This window comes from Homalodisca vitripennis, unplaced genomic scaffold (genome assembly GCF_021130785.1).
Source record: "Homalodisca vitripennis isolate AUS2020 unplaced genomic scaffold, UT_GWSS_2.1 ScUCBcl_8028;HRSCAF=15960, whole genome shotgun sequence".
Taxonomy (NCBI): Eukaryota; Metazoa; Arthropoda; class Insecta; order Hemiptera; family Cicadellidae; genus Homalodisca; species Homalodisca vitripennis.
Genome location: NW_025784156.1, coordinates 30,830 through 47,508, shown reverse-complemented (window position 1 = coordinate 47,508; position 16,679 = coordinate 30,830). Strand labels below are relative to the sequence as shown.

At 35.4% G+C, this 16,679-nt stretch overlaps 1 protein-coding gene across 1 annotated transcript; it reads right to left on the bottom strand.

Annotated features, from left to right (window-relative positions):
- Nucleotides 1–211: 211 nt before the first annotated feature.
- On the bottom strand, nucleotides 212–12,821 carry LOC124374351 (integrin beta-PS-like; the record flags this gene model as incomplete). The annotated part of the gene is made up of 2 exons (XM_046832579.1): nucleotides 12,588–12,821; nucleotides 212–341 (listed from the first exon to the last, which is right to left on the bottom strand). Coding segments are annotated over exons 1-2 (364 nt in total), but the record flags the coding sequence as incomplete, so codon positions are not given.
- Between the last annotated feature and the right edge of the window lie 3,858 nt (nucleotides 12,822–16,679).

Genomic DNA, 16,679 nt, shown 5'->3' with positions numbered 1-16,679 from the left:
TGACATTCAAGTCCTCAAGTGCTATATTAAAACGGACCTCCTTTGATTTGAAAATGTAGCCTATAAGTACTTTTTTATGAATTAACAATTTTGGTATGGATACTTACTAAAACATAATGGTACAGTGCTGGTAAAAAGAGTTCATTCACTTTATTCATTAAATGTCTAGGCAGAGTAATTATTGGATAGTGATCACTATATTTTCACTTACCTTCTACAACATCCATAACAGTCAACTCAAAGGTACAGTTAGCGATACACTCCTCAGGCGTGATAGACCCTGTCTTGAACACCAGACACTGAACACACTCCTTGAACTCCTTACACCTGTTCGGGCAGGTCTGTAAGGAGAGCACACAAATTATAACAACAGTCAACCCAAATGTACAGTTAGCGGCACACCGTGAGAGAAACATACCTTGAGACTAATTTTTGGTTGTTAAATATGCCTTAGAAAAGAAGATGACACAACAACTTAAAATGAGCCGTTGGTCTATCAGGGATTATATATAAATTTTGCCTCTATGGTTTCGATATATTCATACTAAGCACTGAGACTAAGAAAAATACAATTTCACCTCAAAACAAATTTAAATTTAAATTTTCATCTCAAAACATTATTGAAATACGGTTCCTAAAAACTCACCAAAAAGACAAAAAATACATATATTTGAAATTTGCTCTAAGGGTTTTACTAACTAGCCTAGAGAGCTAAGAGAAGCTAATTTTGCAGCATTTTGTGGGCTCTTTCAGTTATATACAACACAAAATGGGTTATATTTAAAAAAAGACGTCAACAATATACATGAATATTTTTATATACATTTTCAAAAAGAACACACTTTAAATTGTCTACGTTTTTTCATCTTTCGATTTTAAAATTACAATTCAAAAGTGTATACCATTTATATTAAAATCATTAGTATTAGTGTGAAATGTTTTAAAATGAAGTCAATGTAATAAGCTGCTAAATTTCTAAATACACCTAAGGTGTGTAGAATCTGAATCTTACTGACTCTATAGAAAATAATCGACGGGTATGGTTCGATTACTCTACCAAACGTTGGCCCAATGACCCAAACATTAGTTTAGTTTCAAATAAGAGGGTCGTTGGCCAACGATCGGTGGTGTAATCAGACCGATTTGTTTAACCCTTTGCGTGCCACGGCGACGATATATCGTCGCCAAAAAACCCTTGCGAAAAGTGCCACGGCGAGATCGTCGCCGACTAACTGTGCGAAAAGTGCCAGGCGACGATCCGTCGTCGCCGTCTGTTATCGTAATTTTTAACGCTTTATTTTTCATGAATTCTTTTCACAACCAATATTGTTTTATTTGTCAACTATCCTGCAATAGATAAATAATAGTTCACATAGTACTTTATATTAGTGAAGATAAAAAAAAACACAGAATAATAGAAGCAACAACAGCTGGCGGTGATCAGCCGGGGCATCGTTGGCGCGTAAGCAACTCGCTACGTATAGCAGTCTGTTCGGTCACATGGTTGTGTTTACATCGTTTTGAGGTTAGGATCTCTAAAATGCTTTTGTTAAATTGATATCTTTGTAAGTTTTAGTAGTTATTATGACTGTCTTTTCATGTGTTATTAATAATAGACATTCAGAAATGGATCGTGATCACTTAACTGTAAGTGAAGTGGACAGACAACTACTGAGTGATTTGTCGGGTAGTGATAACGATTCAAACTTTTCATTGTCCGATACTTTTGATGACACTGATGAAGACCCTACTTACACACCAGAACAAGACACTCAACCGAGATTTGTGAGTCGTAATTCCCCGACCATAGGCTCTCAATGTGACAGTGATACTTTAGTTCAACCTGGGCCCTCGACAAGACCTACGTTACCTAGGCCTACAGTTGACAGGCGAGTCTTTAGTGACAGCTCGTCTGAATCAGACAATGACGATCATGAAGGTAATGAAATTTGGCAGGCAATCAATGAAGGAGACACTAATTTTATTCATGACTTTTCTTTTAACGAGACACCTGGCCCTAAACATAGCCCTCCAGTTACTGCATCTCCTATTGACTACTTTAATTTATTTTTTACACAAAGTCTTATCACTATGTTGGTCACTGAAACCAACAGATATGCTAATCAAATAATTACTAGCAATGGAGAAATTATATCAGCTCATAGCTGCTTGCAAGGATGGCTTCCCGTCTCCTATTCAGAAACAAGGGCATTCATTGCTGTTATCCTCAACATGGGTCTTATAAAAAAACCAACCATAGCTTCTTACTGGACAAAAATCAAATCACAATTTACACCATGGTTCCAAAATATGTTTACACGCAATAGATTTCAGACTATTTTACAATTTTTTCCATGTTATTGACAACACAACATTTCCCAAAACAATGAACCTGACTATGACCCTACACAAAAATTTCAGCCTATTATAGACCACTGCAATTCTCTGTTTCAACGCTATTATGTAGGACACCAACAGCTGTCTGTTGACGAAACACTAATAGGAACTAAGTCCCAAACGTCGCTGATGCAATATCTCCCCAACAAACACCACCACCGTTGGGGGATTAAATTGTGGGTCTTATGTGATTCAATTTCTAATTACTGCTTGAGCTTGTTCTGTTACAAAGGAAAAAATTACCAGGAAAACAGGGAAGAAATCAAGCAATTTGGTCTTTCATACTATGTGGTTAAAAAAAACTTCTTACAATGTGCAACTGCCTAAAAAAAGGCTACCATATTTTCACTGATAATTTTTTTACCAGCATTCCCTTGGTAAAAATGCTTTACAACAATGACACTTTCCATACTGGCACAATTCGGAAAAACAAAAAAGGGCTACCCGATGCTGTTAAAGTTCAGTTACAGGTGGGACAAAAAGTTTATTGTAAGCAAAATGAAATTTTAACTTTAGCATACAGACAAAAGAAGTCACAAAAAAACCAGTTATTCTTGTTTCTTCAAACTCCAAACCAAAAGAAGTAGAACATTCGAAAAGAAGGCATGGTCGTGTAACTACAGAAAAAAAACCTGAAATGGTCTTAGATTATAACAAATATATGAGTGGGATAGACTCATTCGCTATGGTGTTATTTATTTATTTAGATTTTTACATGTTACAATACAGATAGTTATCCAATTATATTGTAACATATCAATTCATATGTAACTAATAGTTTTATTCTTACTAGCTAACAAATGCTAAAAAATTACAACACTTATGCTTAAATCAAGTCCATGCTCTTCATGCCCTAAATTAAAGAATTGTACATTGAAATAAATTATGCCTATCAACAGCAATAATAATAACAACAAACACCTCATTACCTCAGTATAATTACATATTATTTACCTAGACCGAAAATTTTTTTAAAAATATAAAACATTTATATATATATAAAAACATAAAAAAACAATGAACACAATAATAGAAATTAAATAATATCATAAATAACACATTTATTAAATAGTGTAAATGAACCTTAAACTCGGATACAATAACAGCTTTGTATATTTTAAAAGAGTTATTTGGCTCTGGCTTTTTTCAACACCGCCTCAGCTTCCCTAACAACCCCCAAACCCCAGATGTCCAAGCGTTCCTGGGCCAAGCGCCAACACAGACAATGGCCTTGTAAGAAAATACAAGGCCTATCCGGCTTTTCGTCGGCCCGCACTGATCCGGACACCCGAGGAAAAGAAAGTGCTTCGGTACACGATTTTATTCAAAGCAAGGTCTGATTATTGCGGTAAATGAGGTCAAGGTCGACGACACTATATCAAACATGGTCAGGCAGAGCATTGTAACAGCCGCATCATTGTATTGATAGGTGAATGTGCACCTAGATTTGAATGAGAGAAGTGAGGACTGAACAACGCTCGAGCTCTAGACGAGGGGCGGGGAACATTAAAGTTTAAACGGGCAAGCAGGACACTGCAGTTCACCTCCCCAGTTATCAGCTTCTTCAAGAAAACTAGAGACCCCACACAACGTCGCCTACGGAGGCTATCAAACTCAAACAAAGTCAATAATTCAGAATAAGGTATTAAGTATGTATAAATGCCAAATATTTTGAAGTACAAAAACCTTAGAAACTTTATTTGTAAGCGTTCGATCATTTCAATTAAATAATATTGAAATGGGTTCCATATTACAAATCCGAATTCCAATTTTGATCGAACCAAGGAAAAATACAATTGTATTAATGTAGATACTTTTTTAAAAAATTGACTCGACCTGCATACAAATCCAAAAATTTTGTACGCTGTTTTACAAATATCGATTACATGCTTGGAAAAGGAAAAAGTAGTGTCGAAAATAACACCCAAATCTTTGAAATTTGAACAGACGGATAGAATAGTGTCATTTAATAAGTAATTAAAATTTACAACATTTCGAGTTTTTCTAGTGTACCTCATGACAACACACTTGTCCGCGTTAAATCGCAGGCCTGTTTGGCTCCACAAGAACAAACGATCCAAATCGTCTTGCAGTAATTTACAATAGTTTAAAGATTTAATCTCACGGAAGATTTTCATGTCATCTGCATACAACAAGACTTTACTATTTTTCACACATTCCACAATATCATTTATAAATAAAATAAACAACAGCGGACCAAGATTAGAACCCTGAGGCACACCAGATTGTACTTCAAATTCACTAGACAGAATCCCATTAAATGTCACCAATTGTTTCCTTTTGCCAAGGTATGATGAAAAAAATTTAATAGAATTTTCAGAGAATCCAAAAAAAAATAATAATTTTTTTAATAGTTCTAAATGATTGACCTTGTCAAATGCTTTAGAGAAATCTGTGTAAACTACGTCAACTTGACTCCCTCTATCTAAAAACTGATGAGCAGTAATCTGAAAAGTTTAATAGATTTGTGTTAATAGAGCGCCCAGAGAAAAACCCATGCTGAAAAGGTGTAATATAATTTTGCACGTGGTTGAAAATTCTACTGTATAAAATTGATTCGAATAGCTTAGCTGGAGTTGACAACAAAGCAACTGGTCTGTAGTTTTTTATATCGCTCTTCAAGCCTTTTTTAAATATTGGAACCACTTTTGTTAGTTTCCACCGGTCTGGAAAATAATTTGTTTTAATTGAAACATTAAATAAGTGTTTTAAAGGTTGTAATTAAAAATTCAAAACATCCTTTAAAAATAAAATATGGTATGCCGTCTGGACCAAATGATCGCTTGGACTTGAGTTTCATAAATGCTTGCAACATCTCCTGATCAGTAATAGCACCCAGAGAGAAGGAAGGAATGTTTGAATGAACAGGAGAGCTGAGCGCAACGCCGCGCCAGCCAGCTGATCACAGTCCAGAGCAGAGGTATCGTACACCGACTGGAAAATACTGAGCAAAGGCCTCTGCTATCTCCGCATTACCCTCCACACCTCACCCCCCGTCCACTGTCATTGTTGTAGTTCTGTTATCAGTCGACCTCAACCTCCTCACCGCACTCCAGAATGACATCGGATTGTTTACTACGTCTTGCTCTAAAGAGGAAGTATAATTTAGATAATCAATTTTAATACACCGCTTTGATTCAGCTCTAATTAATTTAAATTCATTCAACAAGTATTCAAATTTTAATTTTTTATATTGTTTTGCGTAATCGTTCTTTCCTTTTAATTATTTGAATTGTACCGTATGAAAACCAGATTGGATATTTAATTTTTTTCTGCTTTGTTACAGGTATGTGTTCGTTAATTTTGGAATACAATAAATTATAAAAAATATGAACACCGTCATTTACATCACTAGTACCTAAAACCCCCTTCCCAGTTTTAAACAGTTGATTGAATTGTAAAGAGCCAAGTAATCTCCTATTTTAAAATTAAACCTGCCATTGCACATAGGCGAACCTTTAGTCTTATTTACAATACACTCAAAAACAATTTGCAATGGCGGGTGATAACGATCCAACTTAACCAAAGGCTCTTCTTCAAAACACATTTAAATCTATATCAGTCAAAACTAAATCCAAGGTTCTCCCGGAAACAGTTTAACACGTTGTTTTTTAATTTAAGGTCAAACATTTGCATAAAAAACATTAACTGTCTACAAATTTCTCCCCCATCAGTCAAAGTAAAATTGATTCCAGTTATGGGTAAATTGAAATCACCCATGACTAAAATTTTATCGCATTTAGAAAGGTTGAATTATTCAAATTTTTCGAAAAACTCTTTGTACAATGCTATTTTTTAATTAGGAGGGAAATATACTACGCCTAGAAATAATTGAAAGAGATTTTGTTAAATTAATTCGCACCCATATATGTTCCCCATTAGTTTCTAAAGTATGAATACGACTAGATTTTAAATTATTTTTTATAGCTAACAAGACACCCCCACCCAAACCAACTCTATCTCTCCTGTATACATTATAGCTATCATCAAACAGTTCAGAGTTACTTATAGATTCATTAAGCCAGGTTTCTGTGAGTGCAATAATTTTATAGCTATTATTTAATACTCCCAATCTAAAAAGATAAAGTTTTGGTCTTAAGACCTCTAACATTTTGATAATAAATATTTAAGTTACTACACATTTATAAAGTAATAAATTAGAAAAAAAAAAAAAATATATATATATATATATATATATATATATATATATATATATATATAAATAAGGCTATTGCCATTTTATACAATTTAATGTAAATAAAAGTCGTTTTGAACAGGTATTTGGTCTTCCGATCATATGTTAGTTTGCTTATTTAAACGCATATGTGACAGATACGGCCAAATACAAAATAATTGAATCGGAAAAAGTAAGCGCTCTGTGGTGTAATGGTAGCACATTCACCCGGCAAGTGAGAGATCCGGGTTCGACTCCCGGCGGAGCAAGTAATTTTTGCGATTCAATGTCTATTGAAATTATATATATATATATATATATATATATATATATATATATTATATATATATATATATATATACACACATGCACCTAGGCAATGCAATAAGACAAATAAATAACACATGCAGTAAATATACACAAAGGAACAAATAGATAATAAATAATAACAAAACATACGTTGGCGATGCGATGACAGCCGGCAGCTTAACCATTGGTGTTATTCCCTTCCTCCATCCGTGGTCCAGTCCGCGGTGCTCGTCTCAGGCGCTCCAGGTCCGAGTGGTCCTCTATCAGCTCAGGTCGATCTCCGTCAGATTTTCTCAGGAACATCTTTCCGGCAGCGGTGATCCATGCAAACTTGAAACGCAGCTCGTCCTTCAATTTGCGAGTGTCCGCCCACAGAAGAATCCTTGTTTCACGAGTCATCGCCAGGTTCACATAAACGGACAGATCACTGGAGAAGCCCAAGTTAGAAGCAGAGAGAAACCTTTTTTCTTGATGGCCAGGCGACGTACTTGCTCCATGTCGAACCTGCGACAAAAACTTCACGATGATATGCCGTGGACCAGTTTCTCCCAGGAACATCTGCCAGGCGATGCGCCGCGTCAATCATTGTAGGAGTCATCTTGAATCCCAAGACATCAGCTACTGCTATCACCAACTCGGTCACATTCTCAGTTTTCTTTTCAGGAACACCTTGTATCTCCAAACAGTTGCTCTTCAAATACTGTGCATTAGCGTTAAGTTTTTTCTTCAAACTTGACACCTCTCGCCTCAGAGAAACGTTGTCACTTTTTAACAACTCGATATTTTCACCCTGGGTCTTTATTTCGCCCTTCGAAGGTCTACATCGTTTTCAATATCGGTCAGCCTTTTGGAGTAAAAGTCTAGAGTTTGGTTGATGTCTGCAGCAAACTTCTTGTTATCTTCTTTTATTGTTTTTATTATCAGATTTAAATAAGGCACTGTCCGATTCAATATGAGAAATTTTAAAAGAATAAGATCTAGTTTTTCATCAATAGCTTGCATATCACTGGCACTCTGAGCACGGGTACGCACAATAGACTTGTTGTTGTTTTCACTCATGACAGCAGACGACAGACTGCAGTTGACAGACGACAGTACAGTAGATACGTCACCACAGCTGACTTGACTTGCATATCACTGGCACTCTGAGCACGGGTACGCACAATAGACTTGTTGTTGTTTTCACTCATGACAGCAGACGACAGACTGCAGTTGACAGACGACAGTACAGTAGATACGTCACCACAGCTGACTTGACTTGCGTGCCCTAACTGGCGTCTCAGCTCCCAACTCAACTAACCTCACTTTGCACGAGGTGTAGTGGTTATCACAGCAATTAGGTTTATAAAAGCACATTAACTGACAAATAACTTAATAGGTAAGAGTTGACATCCAAAGTAACATAACGGGCACAAATTTTCCAAATAAACTCTTACATAAACCTTGATAACAGATAAAAAACTCACGGAGCCGAGATCACACACGTCTACTCCACTTGCATGCTAGCGCTGATCTTATACACATATACAGCGTTATACACATATCTCGACGAAAGGAGAACTTTGAAATACTGGAAAAAAAATTTTTAACACGTTTTCACGAATGGTGTTGAATTCCTACATTATTTATAAGGAACTTAAGATTAATAATAGACAAAAACCAATGTCACGTTACAAGTTTGTAGTCAGCATAATTGACTCAATTACAGATGATTGGATTGAGGCACAAGAAGCAGCTACAGAGTCTGGTGGAAATAACCGAAAATCAAGGTGCCTTGAAAAATTACCAGCTAAAAAAAGAAAAAAACTTGTTGGGTCTGCACCAAGAGTGGAGCAGAGTACAAAAAAAAGGGAAGAAAGCGGTCTAGAAACAGTGTGTTTACAGTGTGGAGAAGGCTGCAATGGTGTGTGCTCCCAAAACGTGTGCAAATGAATTGCTTGAGTGTGTGTGTGTGTGTGTGTGTGTGTGTGTACATATTTTTTGGGAAAATATGTAGACTATATACTGTATTGGATATTGGACTTTAGAACCAACGGATAAATGTAAGTAATGCATTATTTATTTTTCTTTTAGTGTTTTGTTACCGATTTTGAAAAATGATTTTTTTTTTTATAACGTACATAATTTCAAAAATTTTTTATGTAACTATAGTAATTATATAAAAAAGTTAACCCATTATTTTTTCACATTAACAGTGTTATAAAGAATATTTAAAAAATTGTTCCCATGGTAAAATTGTTTCTTATTAATTTGTAAAAAAAATAAAAACTAAAAAATAAAAATTGCTTCATAAATTTTTTGGTTTTGACATGCCAAAAACTAATATTATTTTTCTGTTGTTTCGTTTGTTTTGTAACATTTTATTGTAATACAATTTATTACAAACATTTTGATACCTGTTTTCATAAAAATAGTATGAAAAGTTAAAAAAATATATTCTTTTTCCTGAAGCCCAGTAATACTTCTTATATTATTCCCTGGCATTTTTCGCATCTGACTTGCATTATAGTTGCTAGTGCATTTCTTTTGTAGTAAAATTTTTGCCTTGTGGCATTCAAAGGGTTAATAAAGCAAAATATAACCTAAACGGATCGTTGGCCCAGCGATCCATAATGTAATTACAAATAATTACTTATATGGTTCGTTGGGTCAATGACCCCATTCCTTTCACAAGTAAACTTTTAAAATACAGGATCGATTACAGAAGTGTTAGGGAATTCTCAAAAATCCATTGTTTAGTGGTCGAAACATTTATAAATTTTTCGTACATCTATTCAGATAGACATAAACTACGTTTACAAGACATTACAGAAATCTATATAAATCATAAACACTTAATGGGTGCTATATTTACTGCAAAAACTTATGTGGCATTATTTTTTCCAACTTTAAATTAGAAACTAATATAGAAATAATGTTGATTGTTAATGGGATGTGAGAGAAGGCATTACAGTAAGTTATCATATCTTGTAATGGGAATTCTATACTAGTTTAATCTGCTAAACGGTATGTATATGTTATGGTACGCTGTTAGCTATAAATATGATAGTGTATTTTGTGATAAACTACTATTTTAGGAATGCAAAGTGTTTAGTGAAAAGTAGATAATGATTATTGCTATTTTCAAATTCTAATTCTTATAAGACCTCAAGCAATTATTTTTCATCAGTCAATGGAGGCCTGAATAAATGTGCTTGACGTCACAGAAAGAAGTACAGTTCTACATGCAACTTAATTAGCTTTCTTTGAAGTTCAAAAATGTAAACTTAAACTGTTGTCTCCGTGACAAACCTTGATGTAATTACTAATCATTTAGGGGGAGTCTAATAAGCGGCCTGCAATCGTTATTCGGATGTTTTTATCGAACAATTCGATGTGTAAAAATTGTACATAATACGAATTATAATAAATTACCGTAACAAGACAAACTCGTATATTACAATTTAAAAAACGTTTAATTTAACACTAGCATCACAAAACAGCAAAACCAACTATGGTCTAGACTTAGATATTAAAGAAACTTTACAATATTTATAACTTGCCCAGCTTGATATCAATAAGTAACCGCTTTTGAGAATAGAATTCTCTCTATGGGTTACCAGGAGCCAAACTGACATGTTGAAGCCACTTAAACAAGCACAATTTTTAAGTCTCAAAATATTAGTTTACTTCTTGCTGTTTATTGTTTACATCAAAATTACTATAACTAATAAGTTGAAATTTGTCCTCCTCCGTAGACTAATGGGTATAGTCTCGGCTCTCTAACTGAGAGATCACGGGTTCAAATCCCGGGGAGGGCCAATAATGTACACATTAACACGGAAAAGTGTGTGTACTTTGAAAATGAAACATTGCAACATCGAAGCCTACATAGCTGTAGCTGAGGATTAAAAGAGAACAAAAAAAAGTTGAAATCATGTGCTAAATTAAATCAATATTGTAGTATCAAATTATTCCTTCGTATAAAAACATCGAACCATTCGATTAAAAACAACCGAATAACGAGTGTAGGCCGCTTATTAAATTCTATCCATAATTTTAATTTGAAGTAAAGGTTTTCTTTCGTTCTAGCTTTACACTATGATGGCTAATGAGAAAAATGGACTATCGACTGTAGCATCGAATCATAAACAATTAATTTTTATTCCGTTTATAATAGGTAGAGCCTATGGTGTTTTCCCTTTAATAAATTTATATCAGGACATATACTAGGCCTATAGTAAAAAGATTAGTTGTTCGGCTTACATACCAGTGTCATAACAAACATCTTACTTAGCATATTGACATCCACATCAAAATAATGCTTACACAATGAAATTCTTGAAATTTTCGGTCTCACCAACCCTCAGTTGCAATATTGTTGCGGTTTAAGATAGGTTGACTAAAGACGGTACCCACAGAAAGGCCATTTAACAATTTAAGTGTTTAAGCATAGTTTCTAACGCGGTGTGTGAAACTGAACAACTTTTTTTGCAAAATGTTTGCAAATTATAAATTTAGTTCGTGTTTTAGTATTTTATGTTATTATAATTGTACTAAGCAGTTACCCATGGTTTCGCACACAATTTCGTAGGTTTTGCACCAGTATCAGCACTTCTGGTTCAAGTTAATTATATTTCTGACTCCAATGTTGAGTTTTGCCGTCTTGCCACGATCAAGAAAATAAGTTAAAAATGATATATTAACGAGCGTTGAAATTTAATCCGGTCTTAGTATTTTTTGTTCCATAGTCCAATTTGCCTTTTTTCCGATAAAGAATATATATATATATATATATATATATATAATATATATATATATATATATATATATATACACACACACAATACACAGCTCTGAGAATCCTACTTCAGTAAAAAAATAATTAAGATAGGTTTCACAAGTATTTTAAATAATGATAAATAGTAAATTACTACTACTCTGTCTTATAATTATTTGCACTGCTAACAGCATATACTCGAATATATTACGTATTATTATTAGTAGTATTTTTTACCGACTTGTTAACCAGATAAATCACTGTCAGCAAATTATATTAACCTAACCTTTGGTTATATACAAAATTACCTACACTTTAAATCAACCTTGTACTATAAGTATTAAACAAGTAATGATGAAAACAATATATCATCTTATTATAAATACTGATATAATAACAGATATTGCTACTGATATTTTATCATTAAGTTTTAAATAGTTAATATTTATTGGATTTTCTGTATCAGCTATTAAATATTTTCTGCATACATTAGTATCCAGAGAACCACACTGTATTTACTGGATTACTAAAAAACTAAAAGATTGTCTTGCAAGTGAGCCTAGAGGGAGACAGTGACTGAACCAGTGGACTAATCCACCATCTGACTGATTAAACGAGTTAATACAGCTGCGTAGGTCGTGGGCCAACGCCCGGTCATAATCAATCAGCTCTCTTTTAACATTTATTTAATTTAGGTGCGTTGGCCCAACAAAACATTAAAATTATTGTTGCTTAATATTAATTCATGGTTCAATTACACCACTGATCGTTGACCCAACGAACCTATACCAGTAAATGAAATACATATGGTTCGTTGGACCAACGACCTTATTTATTTTGTACAATTTTAGAAGAATGAAACACATGAGGTCGGTGGGGCCAACGATCATTGGAGTAATAGAACCGTTCCTGACACAACAAACTCACCGAGCACTTGTTGCAGTAGCTGCCGCCGTAGAAACCACCCTTGTCATCCTGGTCACACATGCACGTGCCGCACACGCAGATTCCCCGACCACCTGCAGATCTTCCCACCCTCGGGCGGTATACAAGTGTCGTTGGTGGCAGGGCAGTCACATGCACTGCCTGTCCAGCCTGAGGCACACACACACTTGCCACACACGCACTGCCCGTGGTCCCAGCCGGAGCACAACAGCCCATTCTGGCGGCCACAAGAAAAGTTGTCACACTCGCAGAACGGGCCTGATATTTTTCTGTAAAATAATTCATTGTCCAACTTAAACTTTCTACATTCTAAAAAAGTGTTTTATTTTTACAATACACTTCTATGAAAGATATTCAATTTGGAATGTTGAAAGTACTCTAGAACTTTATTTCGCAAGCAATACTACTTTATTATCCTGGCCTCAACCTCGAAATGTTTCTAGGAAGTAGGAAAATAAAGGTATGTCGAATAAATCAATGATGCAAAAAAGAAGACGGAATTATACAAAAGGGGACTGTTTTCAGATTTAAGTCAATCAATTACTTTATCTTAAGATTTAAAACTTTCCTCTAGCCAATTACACAATTAAATGGTATATAAACTGAATAAGCTTTTAAAATTAGACTATAAGTGGACTATATTGATAGTCAAGTCCGTACTTAAATATTTTTTTTTTCGGACAATTTTACCGGGGCCTGGACCCTCAGGGGATCTGGTTAGGACTCCGCCAGACGTTTATTTGTAGAGACCGTGTCAACGGACAAACGGAGACCGGCCGAATTCCTTTTCCGGGGCCCCGCCAAAAGCTGAGTACGGGCCCTGCAGATATTAAAATATCTCCTCATGATCTTCCCCTTCTCCCAAAAGTAAACTTAATATAAATGCTACAACGAAATTATTAACACTAACGTAATGAAAGTAAAGTACACATAATGGTAAACTTCGCCAATGTACACTTGAAAAACCTCTAATAGAAAGACTGTATGATAGTAAAAGTACCGCTCCCTAACCTCCTCAGGGTTGGGTCTGGTGTCACAGTCACATTGACCGCAAATCACATGTGCCACGGCCCAAGCAATCGTACATATAATGTTAAAATTCGCCAATGTATACTGAAAACCTCTAATAGAAAGACTGTATGATAGTAAAAGTACTGCTCTCTAACCTCCTCAGGGTTGAGCTGTGCTGTCACAGTTACATTGGCCGCAAACACATGTGCCACGGCCCGAGCAGTCGTTGACAGTCGTGTTGTCAGGCCTGCAGCCGGCCGTCTTGTCGATGTCCTTTGTCGGGCTGTCGTGTTTTGTCACCCCCCCGCACTCACACTTGCGCCCGAAGTGAGTGCTGTCGCACTCGCAAAACCCGCACTTGTAAGTGCCGACACCTGAGCACTCGGGCGCGCAAGCTCCTTGTACCCCTGTGGACATAACGTTTACTATCAGTTTCAGACAAGTCTTTACACACTAATATAATATCGATTCACAAGCGTAGATATCTAGGTAAAACATGAAAGCGTTTTTTGTTTTTTCATTAGTAACAACAAGAAAAAACAAATCACTTCAAAATGTATTTACTCATTACATTAAAACACATATACTTGACCTGTTCAAGCTACACAGAACTTGGTCAATGAGGACTATTTGCAACATGTCCAAATATAGATTATACGTTTTAGCGCTTTAGATAGACTATCTTAATAGGGCTATATTATTATATAAAGGGATTAGATTATTTTGTTTTCATTAATTGGTCAGTTTACGACAGGCACCCGCACAGTAATATAACGAAGTAATGACGGACATTCATTTTACAATGAGCATAGATTATAAAATTAATAGTGCACACAAAGATAATGAATGGATAATGCATTCAAAACAAATATTTAATATTCGTAAGAGATATGACAAGGAAAGCTTTATAAACAAGCAAATGTTGTTGGTCTTGCCGTTACACTGTGGAATTGTAATAACTCATCGTTCAGAATTGTATTTTGTTTCTCTTTGGAGCTGGCCCTCCCACAGACCAGCGGACAGTAGTTTTAATCTACTAGCTGGAATGAATGTGTTTTTGTATACATAAACATAACTATAACCATGAATCCAACATGGTTTATTGTCTTTTTGCTGTTCGTTTTTACTGAAAGTGTTATCCTAATATTGATTTTAGCTCCATTTTAAAAAAACCGTTCAGAGCAGATTTCAGACGCTACACTAAGTGGAAAGTGAGATGGAGCTAAGCTCAACATTTGAATTGGATCAATCCTTCCCACCACCAGCTACGTTATGTTTGAAGTCTCAGTTGCTCACTCCGCCGTGCTTTTGGTTCGTGTGTTGAACATTGTAGTGCACTCGATTGTGCTCCTGATGAGGACAATGAGAACATCTCTTCATATATTTTTACGCTGAATCAATAACGGCCAGCGAGGGGGGTCCAAGAATTTCCGCCTCCTTCCTAATTTTTCAATTTTTTTAAATTACTTTTTTTTGTAAATGATTATTATTATATTTAAATCATTCAGTATTACTGGACATGTACTTGCTGAAAGATCGTTCTCAACAAAGGAACGGGCAAGTACATTTTAGGAACAAAAATGGGGCCTTTTTCTATGTCCACTATCAAATCACAGTTGTCTGGAACCTCATTTTTTTTTCCTGGAAACGTTTTTGCGTTGAGTGCCTGCTGGATAAACCAGACAGACCTTTTTCTGTAGTTTAGGTGTAGTCTGTGATGTTGATACGATACAGTGAGTTCATTCTGCACGTTTTCGTCGCCATCAGATTTGATTTCTTCTGACGGACGTACACTATAGATTCCAGGAGTCAGAAGTCTGTGACAGTGTCAGATTTTATATAGGTACTGCACTGAGTGGAAGATGAAATGGAGCTAAGCTCAACATTTTATATTGGATCAACCCAATGTGTGGGAAGGGCACACTATCGCATGTTATGGTGTAGAAGTGTTTATATTGTATGTCTTAATTAATGATTCGATCACTAAAACCGTCATTTCAGTTAAACTTAGTTACACAAACCAGTTAACATTTTTGCAACTTGCTGCAATATGCCTTTCTGTGCTCTAGAATGATATGTGTGCCGAATATAACTGACGATACAGGTGTTTTAAAAGGTGGAAATGAACCATTGCATTAGAAGAAGAATAAAAAATGCATATATTTTGATTTTTCAGTTTGAGATTTACCCAGGAATGTATATCTCTTAAATATCAAATAGTTACCCCAAATGATCAGAAATGTTCAATCCAAAAGTACAAACAATTGTTAGTATTTGTTCAAAATACACATATTACCCTGTAAGACCTAAAATAATTTAGGATTCATATTACAGAAAATATAGTAGTATAGTATATAGTATTCAAAACGAACATTTTTGTTTATATTTCCTTTGCCTTTCATGTATGTCACAATTTAATTTTAGAGTATTGAATAAATGTTGACACTTGAAATGAGAAGTGACTTACAAGGTTGCGGAGTGCTCACAGGAGCAAGAAAACACAGCATTCTCCAGGTCAACAATCAGGGACTCATGATGCCAACAGGATAAATCTGGAACGAGTGGTTTCCATTCCTTGGGATCCTTGGGACAGTTCTTGACCTCGACCTCCACCTGAAAAGTGACCACCGTTCCCACCTGCAGCCCGTCGCACTTGTTGTCTGCTTAAGCGGGCCGTTCTCGTCCAGGCACTTGGAGTAGTATGTAATTTTCACACACCACTGCTTGCCGTGTTCTTCATTTCCAATGATGACTTGATTTTCTGGGGAATACCAATGTTGTGTTATCACAGACCATACAGTACAAATGGATGATGAACTGGTAGGGTTTAAACTGTGTAAAACTTAAAATGTTTACTCCATGAACCGGGGATACTTGAGCCCATTTCAATGTTATTAGAACAGTATCAAAAACTCGTGGGTGATAAACACAAATATTTCCTCTTCAAATTGACATTTTTGGTGTTGGAACATTCCCATATTTGTGTGGGTTACGAAGGGAAAATGATGACAAAACTGAAAAAATTGACCCAGAGGTTCTTAATGTCTATATATAGGCCATGCT